Raw genomic sequence first — 10,125 nt, 5'->3', positions numbered from 1 at the left:
CTACATTGTTCTTTTTTTTTTCATTATAACATACAAATGCCCATTTACAAATAATACACCAAAATGAATAAAAGTTTGGATACCAAAATGAAGATTTGTTCCAACTGATATAATGCCTTCAGTGTACAAAGGTCCATGTGAAAGTCTTTTCCATGTGTTACAGCATAGGGCACAGTTGCAGTACAGAAGTACTCTGAGAGCCATTCTTCCTTTATAAAATACTGCTGAACATCCAACTGTTGTCCATATAGTCATTTACGGAATTAACACATGTTTTACTGTAATCTTGGCCAGTATTGAGACATATCAGGTTCACTGCCAGGAACTTGAACTGGAACTGACACTCCAGGGGAAATGAGACCTGAAAATTGAGGGGGAAAATGGATATTTTAGTTTTTCTATACATATCACAATTTTTGCTTTACAGTTTCACAGATATGTGCTTGTATTCCAGTAAGTATTAAATCGCACCATCTAGCAGCCTGCAGAATCAGGTGGGGGGTGGGGGGTATATTTTAAAAACCTATGCACATCTCACTGATTTGTTGTTATAAATAAACTGTCATGCTTTGAGACAAATGCCAGAGCCTCGGCTCATTTGTATCGGTTGGGAATTCAGCCCAAAATACACTGAACATTTCTATTCTTTACAAATGTGTCTGGCTTGCTCCTGCTTATGCTGACACTTGCCCTTTTTTACCCTGTTTTGCCTTCTTATGCATAGGTTAGTATTTCTACAGGTGACCTGCCTTTTCGATAACTTCAAATCTTTAGCAAAAAATAGCCTCTGACACAGACATGGTAAAAACAGACCCAGTCCCGCGAACGCCTTCACGTACACTTAACTTCACAGGTGTATCTCTGCTGAAATTTAACAGTGAAATAAATGCTTCTTTAGAAATTAATTATACAGGGAAGATTTTGCAGGATGAGGGCCTCGTAAAGAGCTTTCCACTGTACCACTATTCAAACGCCACCTCTGCTAATCAGCTGTCTTTCATCTATCCCTCCAGCAGCAGCTTAAAAATCAGACTTTCTGCTCTAGCCCGCGAGGTTATACATTTTCATCTTCTGCACGGTTCGGCAGCTACTAAACCCGACAGAAAGACCTCTCCCGGCGATGGGGAGAGACTTCTCCCAGCGAACGCATGCGAAAAACCCGACGGCCGGAGCAAGGAAGCCGCGCTGGCAGAAAAGCGGGGGGAGCGCGGGGCCACTCACCTGTGGAAGTGGTGCCAGAGGTGCCCATCGGCTGGCTGTTCATGTGTGTCTGCATGTGAGGAGGGGTGTATGTATCATAGCTCCGTCCATTCACCGATGGACTGGTGGGCAGCATGCAAGAGTAGGAGGAGGTCTGGCTGGGTACCGGGGGCTATGAGAGCAAAGGACAAAAGAGCGTTAGGTATCGGCCAAGGTAAACACGGCGTTACGCTCTTCTGGAGGGATGTGCCAGCCCTCAGAAGCAGCGCACACAAGCAAAAATAAGCTTCAGTTTCAAATTCGGGGAACTAGATGCAAAAAGCCCTGGTTAGGAGCTCAACGAAGCAGCCTCTTCCCAGAGGTTCTTGGTCTACAGAAACAACATGGATGGTCACCAGTGCCATGCTTGGCGAGCAGATCCCTCCATCTAGATGCTAACGAAGGTGTTGCACACCTAAGCCAAGGAAGTAAAGCCTGAGCGCCGCCCTTGTTTGTACTTATGTAGAAGAAAGATGTCTCGTGCCATTTGCAGCCAGAGACAGGGCTGGCATCTTATGTCGCATTGGGTGATGTAGCTAAAAACTATCAGGGGTGTAACTAAAAATTACTCCACTGAGGCACACGGGCTGGTCCTGCACCTGCAAGCGTGTTGCACATACGCACAGATGATGGGTGGGTTTGGGGTGACGTACGTTGATCCCCCTTCAGAGCCTCGGTGACCCCAAACCCACACATCCGTGTGTGTTGATCCCCCACCAGAGCCACGGTCACCCCAAGTCCATGCCAGCAGCATCCCAGGAGACCAGACATCTCCATTTACCTAAACTCCAACCCCTAAAACCCCATCTGCCGGGGGGGAGAGCAGCTGGGGGCAGGGACTGAGGTGCCAGGGGGGGACCCCGCTCTGGGGTGCTGGGGGAGCGGGGACCAGTGCAGCCGCGACATGGGGAGGCATTGGGGGGGGGGGCAGAAGGCAGGATGAGTAATTCCCGCTCCAAGCGCACGAGACTCGACACGTCTGCACATATTTCCTCCGTCTGCACGTCCCTGACACGCCGTCTCCGAAAATACTGACAGCCTCGCTCGCTTAAGCACACACGCTGTGCTCTGGGAGAACCAGCAACACACCGCGCATCCGCAGAGAGATGCCGACGGTTCGGCTGCCAAATCTCCCGCTCCGACATCGCGTGGCCATCACATCGTGGTGGCCACGTAGGCAGGACTTTCCAGAGCGGCTCACGCATGCCAGGTCCCTGCCCAGGAGCCTGGCAGTGAATCAGGGGCCTCCTGCTTTCCCAAGGGTCCCCTCCTGTATCAGCCTTTTGATCTTTTGTCATCTGCTCTCAGCCCGCTGCCGGGAACGGCACCGCCGGCCTCCAACGTCACGAAATAGCGACCTAGCCAACGTCATTTCTTTCCGTGGACTTGCGAGACTCTAACTTTATTTGGTTAATTTTGGTTCAGCAATTAGTAACATAGTAATTGCCGCAGCGAAGGAGTCAGGCTCTCTAATCTGCTCGCCTGTCTCCAGCAGTGGTCAATGCTGTGTGCCTCAGACAAAGCTGTAAAACTCCCGTAATTGGCCAGCACCTTCCTAGGCCAACCCCACCATTAAAAAAGGAGGAATTTTGCATCTGAAAGGTCTATAGAAACAGACCCCAAAGGAATAGATTTCTTCCTAACCCAGCTGGTGATCAGCTAATGCTTTCAGGCATGAGGATTGACAGCTCTTGCAATTCTGGCTTAGCTGGCATAACCACTGATGCTAATCACATCCTTCCCTCTCTCAGGTGTTCCTAATGTGCTGCCGCCACATTACCTACACCGAGAAGGTCGGATCCCTCCAGCAGCTCATTCGGGCAGCAATTTCCATAATACTGCACCAGTGAGTTCCATAGGTTAACTGTGGGGGGGGGTTTCCAAAAAGGTTTTTTTCATCCCAGATTTGTTGCCTTGTAAATTTGAGAATCTTTCTTTTTTTAAAATTCAGGAAAAGTGCTTGTTGAGCACCGGGCCTTACAGTGCCCTTTCCCTTGTGATTCTCCCAAATAGGGCATCTTTTCAGATGCTGGGGAAGCCTTTGCTGCTGGTTTCCCTGCAGTGTGGTTTGGGTCCGTAACTCCCCCACCCTGCGGAGGAAGGGTCCCCACCCACGCTCCCGCACACCCCCGGGGCTGCCGAGTCCCGAGGGAGCGTCGTGTCGCGGCGACGGCACCGGACTTACTTGCATAGGCAGGTTGTTGGCCATGGTGAAACTAGGCATGGGCGGCAGCGCGCTGTACGTGTTTGTGAGCGCCGTGTCCGTTCTGCCCAACATGGAACCTGATGTGAAAGAGGAAACTATAATAGAATAGACAGATAGACGAACACATTAGTTTAACCACCATTACAATTGGCGACACAGTCTCAGAGTCTCATTTTCCCAAGAGGATGGAGGAACGTGAGCGGGTTGGTGGCATTACCGGGGGTGGTCGGTTGCGGGATCGGCTGGTAAACGCTTGTGCTGAAACTACTACTGATGGGAATGTGGCTGGGAGTGTTGCTGGCTTGTCTCCGCTGGTTCCTCAGCTTCTCTTCCCTTCTCCACTTGGCCCTTCTGTTAGAAAACCACACCTGAAAATACAGCATTTGAGAGACGTGAATGAGCTTACAAGGACCTCCCCCACGTAACTCAAGGCCGTGCTGGCGGAAAGCTGGCTTGCAGCGTAGCAAAGCAGCGCGCAAAAACAGACCCCAGCTGCCATTACTTTCCTGAAGGAGGAGAGTAAATAGGGGCTGCCCCGTGCTTTGAGAAGCCAGGAATAACAAAACTAGAATAGTAATAGCAAAAATAATAATACTCATAATTGCACAGCAACTCAGTACCTGTATCCTTGCTTCAGGTAGGTCTATTTTAGCAGCTAGTCTCTCCCTTGCAAACACATCGGGATAGTGGGTCCTCTCAAATTCTGCAGAAGGAAATAGGGTTGCATTATTTGCAAAGAGTTAACGTGGCCGACTGTAAAGTCAGAGTCGTTCCTGCGCTGCTTATGCTCTAAATGCTCTTAAGAAACATTGCTGTATAGGCAAAGCTGGGCTTTCTCTGTGTGTGTGTGTGTGTGTGTGTGTGTGTGTGTGTTAGGAAGGAGGACGCCTTGCCTGCTGGGGAATATCGCTAAGGGGGTAGGCAGGCTTGGGCGCAATGCTGCATCCTTCAAGAAGCAGTGAGGGCTTCTGCCTCCGCTGAGGGGGTCCCCAAGGCAGCTCTGACCCTGTCACCAAGAAGCGAAATGGCACGTCGCTGAATAACAGCAGAAAATAAGAACAAAGATGCGCAGCGGGTCAGAGGCGAGGTGCGCCCCGGCCGGCCAGGGAAAAGGGCACCTGCTCCCAAGCCCCAGGCAGCGGCAGCGCTGGGGACGGGGAGCAACCGGGGGGCCAGGCACGGAGGGCTCTGCCAGCCCCAGCTGCCTGCCCTCGCCTTCCTGGCGTACAGCAGCGCGGCCCAGCCGTGGCACAGTCGGCGGGAGAAAATTTGTCCCCGGTGAGGGCAACCCAGAGCGTAATGATGTTTTGGTATGACCTGTGCCCTGAGTACCTTCCCTTTGAAAGGCTTTTAACGGCTTTTGGGTGCATATCGCGGCCATCGATGAATATTTGGAGCTCACTGAATAAAAGAGCATGGAGGGAGCCACGGACTTAGAAAAATATCCATATATACATAAGGCACGTGAATGCCATGCTTCCGTTCAGCTCTTAATATAGCCGGGGCACATTTTGCTCTTCTCTCCTGCTCCAGCCCTAGGAAAATGTCACTCACCTTTCTCAAGGGCTTCGATTTGCTCTTGGGTAAAGGATGTCCTATTTCTCTGCAGCTTTCTTTTCAGCTGGAGTCTCATTTGGGCCTCATCTGAATCTTCTCCATTAGAGCTGATGGAGTTGGTGTTTTCCCCTCCTCCCTCCTGTTGCGGACAGCCATCTGCAGAACCGAGAGTCGGAAAGTGAAACGCAGGTACCCTTGTTTTAAGATCCCTATCAGAGAAATAACGCGATTGGGAACAAGTTCGGCCATGTTTGCTGACACCCTCCCTTAAAAACGTCTCGGGTATCAAAGCAAGGTTGCGCTAATGACACGGGTAACAGGGAAACATTTCAGTTTCCAGCGTTATCGTAAACATCGGAGATGAGGACTTGTGATCGCCTGGTCTTAATTTCATTTTGTTTTTCCTCTGGAATAAAACCTGCATAAAAATACTTTCCCCTGAAAGCGATTCTTTCCGTGAATCGCTGCCGAAGTGCCATGGCAGTCTCCTCTGCCTGCTGCATTTATTTACCTATTGCTATATTTAAAATAGTGCTGTTCGGTATTTCAGATTATCTATAATCAGTAATTCCTATCTAATCAATTAGATGTTGATAGGTTTGCAGAAAATGCTATTAAGAAACCAAACCAAGCTTGTAATCTTTTTTAAAAAATATTTATCCAGTTTTTATTTGAATTCTGCACAGTCAATTTCATTTTAAAGGTTGTGAATTTAGAAGTGCCTGCATTGTTCTGCAGTTTTATTCAACTATTGTATGAGTGTGCATTGCCTTGACACCTATTACTGAGCACAGCTGTAATTATATCATCACCAAGAACAGGCTATAATTGCTGAAAATGGAATTTTATATTTAGATAAAAGGACTGTCCATTCTTTGTAATGTGTTGCACCAGAGAAAAGTAAGATTTCTTTTAAAATTTTAACATGTAATTTTAAAAGAAATAGTAGCGAGTTCACTAACTAGCTAAATACGCTCTTCTGCAGCTGAACGTTTGGCATATCATTTAAGCGGTACATTCTTAATTAGGGCATTTCCACCACTTTTGATGCAATTTCTGGCAGCGAGCAGGGGCAAAGTTTCACCGCGCTCCGCTTTCGGGCGGTCGCAAGGACGCGTCCCAGGTCCGGCCGGCTTCTGCGGGGCCTTGCGGGCGCCGTAGGCCGCGGCGGGCGAGAGAAGCGGACCTTGCTGTCGAGGCGGAGAAGTCGCCGTCCCTAAATTAGCTCTCCCTCTCCTTTCAAAGCATATTTTTCGAGGCGTTTTGATGTCGCATAAAGGGGGAGACGGGACGAGGGACGCACGGGCTACTTATGCTAATTCCCTTGAAAAGTTACGCCAAAAATAAAGAGCGACGCTCCCGCGACATCCTTTAAATATTGTGGGAAATCAACTTTAAAGTAATATCATTTATAATCGGCGAACAATGGCCCCGGCCTTCAAAGCTCGGGGGGGATTGTGACAGGGTCTGGTGGGACCCTTTCAACCACTTTGAAATGTTTTAAAACCCGAACTTTCTCCCCCATTTAAACACGGGGATTCAGCGGCCGTGGTCACCATATGGGCGGCCGCAGCCCCATTGAGGCGGCCGGCGGCGGGTGAATAGCCGGGCTGGGGGGGGGGGGGGGGGGGGGGTTGGTTGGGGGGGTGATGGTGAGGGGGGGCCGCCTTTCAGGCCCGACACAAAGCCGCCCAGCCCGGGGAAGGCGGCGGCGGCGGCGGGGCAGCCGCCCTGCCAAGCGCTGGTGGCAGCGCCGGGGGCCGCGCCCGCCCGCCGCGGGGGCCGCCGTCTAACCTCCGCCACCGCCCTCATCCATCACTGTCCGCACCGCCCGCACCGCCGCCGACCGGGCAGGCAGCGGGGACCGGGGGGGGGCAAAGCGGGGGGAGCCGGCCGAAGGCGACGGGGACGGCCGGTTCTCGCCCGCCGCCGCGCACGTCGGGGCTGGGGGGGGGGGGGGGGCAGCGCGGCCGGGCTCCGCCGGGGAGCGGGGGGGGGGGGGACCCGCGGGGCCGCGGCCGCCCTCCCCAGCGCCACACACACCCCCCCCCTTATTTTCAAACTTTTCAAGTCACTTTTTTTTTTTGTTGGTTTTTTGGCAACCTCGTCTCCGGGCGCTCCCCATCTGCCCCCAAAGCTTTGAGCCAGCTACAAGTTTCACCTAAACTCGCTTAGCATCATTTAAAACCCCCGCGCCGGACAGTTGAGGGATCTTCTTTTTAGAAAGCCCCTCCCCCCGCTTTTTTGGGTTGTTTTTTTTTTTTTTAAAAAAAAACACACTAAAAGGAGCGATCTCAATAGGGCTGTTCCACCTTCCAGACCTAATCCGTAAGAAAGCGAGTGAATGTCCGTCCCTATTATCCTATAGCCAGACCATCTGACGCTGGGTATAGGATTTGTTTCCTGGAAAAAAAAAAAAAAAAAAAAGACGCTGGGAAATAAAATCATTCCTTAGTTTCTTAGTGTCTTAATCAGTGAGGCGGAAAACAAGCAAAAAAAGATAGCAAACCAATTGCGGCACCTCTCAGCTATAGAGCTGGGATCAAAACATTGTAGCATCTGTTGAAAGAGAAAGTGTCTAAATCCTATAGAAGGCTTTAGTCTCATAAGGGGGGGGGGGAGGAGGAGATAAGAAACAGTGTCTCGGTGATCCCTAAAACCACTAAATCACTGGAGAATTTCTCCCGGATAGAGATGTCTCTTTTTGTTCTGTCAGCCCTCATGTATCCATTATTTTATTCACTGCTGCATGGCGTTTATCAGATTGAGACCATATTTGTACCCCTCTGAGACCTAACCTCGCCTTATGCTTTTTGAGTAATGGACTCTTAAAATCCAGCAACATACCCCTGCAAGGGAAAAACATCAGAGGGAGCATGAATATTCCAGAGGAAATCCATTTTATTAATTTTAATTTTGCCATGCGGATGCTTTAAGTGCCTGCCTGCCTCCCCCTCGCCTCTCCTGCCCGCTCAACGCACGCACCCCCGCTCCGCGCCCCTCCGCACCGCTCCGCGCCTCTTTATTTCGGTTACGACTGGGGAACGGGCTCCCGGGCTCCTCCCGCCCCGGCACCCTCCTGCTCCCCCGCGGAAACTGCGCTCACCCCCACGCCGCGGGGAGGGGGTCACCGCAAGCCCCCAGCAGCTCCACCGACCCCCCCACGCCGTGTCCGTACCCCCCCCCAGACACAGGCGCCTCCGCCGCAGCGCTGGGGCGGCCGAGGGCCGCCCGGCCCCAGGTGCGCCCGCACCGCATCCGCGCAAACCGCGCGGAGCTGGGCCCGGCGACTCCGCGGTGGGGGGACAGCCTAAATTTCTCCATTTAACGCCTTTTCTAACAAAAAAAAAAAAAAAAAAGAAAAAAAAAAGAAAAAACAGCCACCGACGGGAACGGAGGGAGCCCGGGCCGTTCGGAGCCGCACGGGCGGAAAGTGCGCTCCGCTCCGCCGCGCACCGCTCCGCGGGTTGGCTCTCGGGTGCGGGGCAGGGAAGGAAGGCGGGGGAGCCCCGGGCCGGCCCGGGATACCGGCAGCGGGGCAGCCCCGCAGGTAGGGGCCAGCCGGTGGGGTCCCAGGGGGGGACGGTGGGGCAAAAGCAAAGGCAAACCCCAACCGACCAAAAAAACCCCCCAGCCACACCGAAGCGGGGGTGGGGGGGAAGCGAGGGCTCCGCTCTATCTTTCTAGTGTCCTTCATAGATTGTTTTCTTCTCTTAAAACTGACATGTCTAATTGGCAAGCGGTGCCATATCGTGTCCAGAGGTCTCCTGTGGAACATTTCTACAGCTGTCTCCTTCAACTAGACGCTTATTCATGTCGCCTTAATGAGAAACAAAACGATCTCTAATGAGCAATTACATAGCGACAGAATTGTTCCCATAACAAATTCTTGCGTGTGACAGAAACATCCTTTGTACCAGATATTCCGCACACTGTTACCGATTTTTTTTTCCTCGCGGGGTGAAAACAAAAAGCAGGTTGTTGTATATAGACACCTCTTCTAAAGGAATGACCACAGCCAGGGAGAGAGCCGAGCCTCAACAGAGCCCGTATTCAAAAAGAAGCCATTAACCATCTTAAGTATGTAACGTAACATCCCATTATCCTTCATATTATCCCCTTGTCATGCCTACAACAAATACCTATTAATCTTCAGGATAAACAGTTTCCTATATTTACAAAGTTGTTTCGGGTCCATTGAGGAGGAACTATAATCAGCCCTACGGAGATAGTTACCGATCTCCCCGGCTTTGCAGACCCCGGCGCGGCCCGGGGAGCAGGAGCCCTCATTCCCGGGCCGGTGGGCGACCTTCGGCCCCGGCCCCGGAGCCCGCCCGGCCGCCGGCACCGCGGGTCTGGCAGCGGCGGCTCCCGGGCCGCCCTGCCCTGCCCTGACCGCCGGCACCGGCACCGGGACCGGGGCTGGAAGCCCGCCCGGGGAAGAGGGCGGGGGGCAGCGGGGGGAACACCCTCAGCCACTCTCCCGACAAAATCGCCCACCGACCCCAGCACGGCAGCGGCGGGCGGGGAGGGGGCGAGGGGCACCCGCGGCGGGGCCGCCTCCGCCGGGGGGGGGAGGCCGAGCCGAGCCGGGCCGGGCCGGGCCGGGCCGTCCCTTACCTTGGGCGGGCTGCCCGGGTACCGAGGTGCCGGGGTACCAACCGGGCCGGGTGCCCCAGGTCCCCGTCTGCCCGTTCAGCATCCTTAGCTTGTCGTACATCCCGTCGGCACCCATCTGTTGCTTTTCGCTAGCCAGGTTGCGTAGGACTCTGTTTATCGACGACACCTGGAAGGCAAAGGACAGGAAAGGCAATGGTAGTGCGGTAGCGCGCTCCCCGCGAGCCACCCGCGCAACCTCCGCGCCCCCCCTCCGCGCCCCCCGACCTGGGCGCAAGTCAAGGGCTTCCCCGAGCGCCGGCTGCGCGCTGCGGCCGCCCCGCACCGCCGTGTCCCAGCCGCCCCGACTCGCTTACTGCTGGTGGTGGTGCAAACAAACAAACAAACCACGGGGGGGGGGGGGGGGAGAAGAAAAAAAAAAAGCCAAAAAAAAAAAAAAAAGCCCCAAACCCAACCCTGCTAAACCAGAGTGATGGCTTCGACTGATGCTCGCAGTCCTGAGGCGC

At 53.2% G+C, this 10,125-nt stretch overlaps 1 protein-coding gene across 13 annotated transcripts in view; it reads right to left on the bottom strand.

Annotated features, from left to right (window-relative positions):
- Window positions 1-10,125, bottom strand: part of PAX6 (paired box 6) — an 18,849-nt gene continuing 8,724 nt past the window's right edge. For 8 of the 13 annotated variants that reach the window (XM_075047077.1, XM_075047081.1, XM_075047082.1 and 5 more), the window contains 7 exons: window positions 9,623-9,788; window positions 5,000-5,158; window positions 4,066-4,148; window positions 3,663-3,813; window positions 3,425-3,540; window positions 1,222-1,372; window positions 276-361 (listed from right to left, as the gene is read on the bottom strand). In XM_075047077.1, coding sequence (XP_074903178.1) covers window positions 276-361; window positions 1,222-1,372; window positions 3,425-3,540; window positions 3,663-3,813; window positions 4,066-4,148; window positions 5,000-5,158; window positions 9,623-9,788 — 912 coding nt within the window. Of the gene's footprint in view, window positions 192-211; window positions 362-1,221; window positions 1,373-3,424; window positions 3,541-3,662; window positions 3,814-4,065; window positions 4,149-4,999; window positions 5,159-9,622; window positions 9,789-10,125 lie in introns of those variants that run through there. The other 5 variants (XM_075047078.1, XM_075047079.1, XM_075047087.1 and 2 more) reach the window with 2 other exon arrangements.

The sequence above is a fragment of the Buteo buteo genome, chromosome 16, assembly GCF_964188355.1.
Source record: "Buteo buteo chromosome 16, bButBut1.hap1.1, whole genome shotgun sequence".
Classification (NCBI taxonomy): Eukaryota; Metazoa; Chordata; class Aves; order Accipitriformes; family Accipitridae; genus Buteo; species Buteo buteo.
The sequence above is the reverse complement of the archived record's forward strand: the minus strand, read 5'-3'. Positions and strand labels throughout refer to the sequence as shown.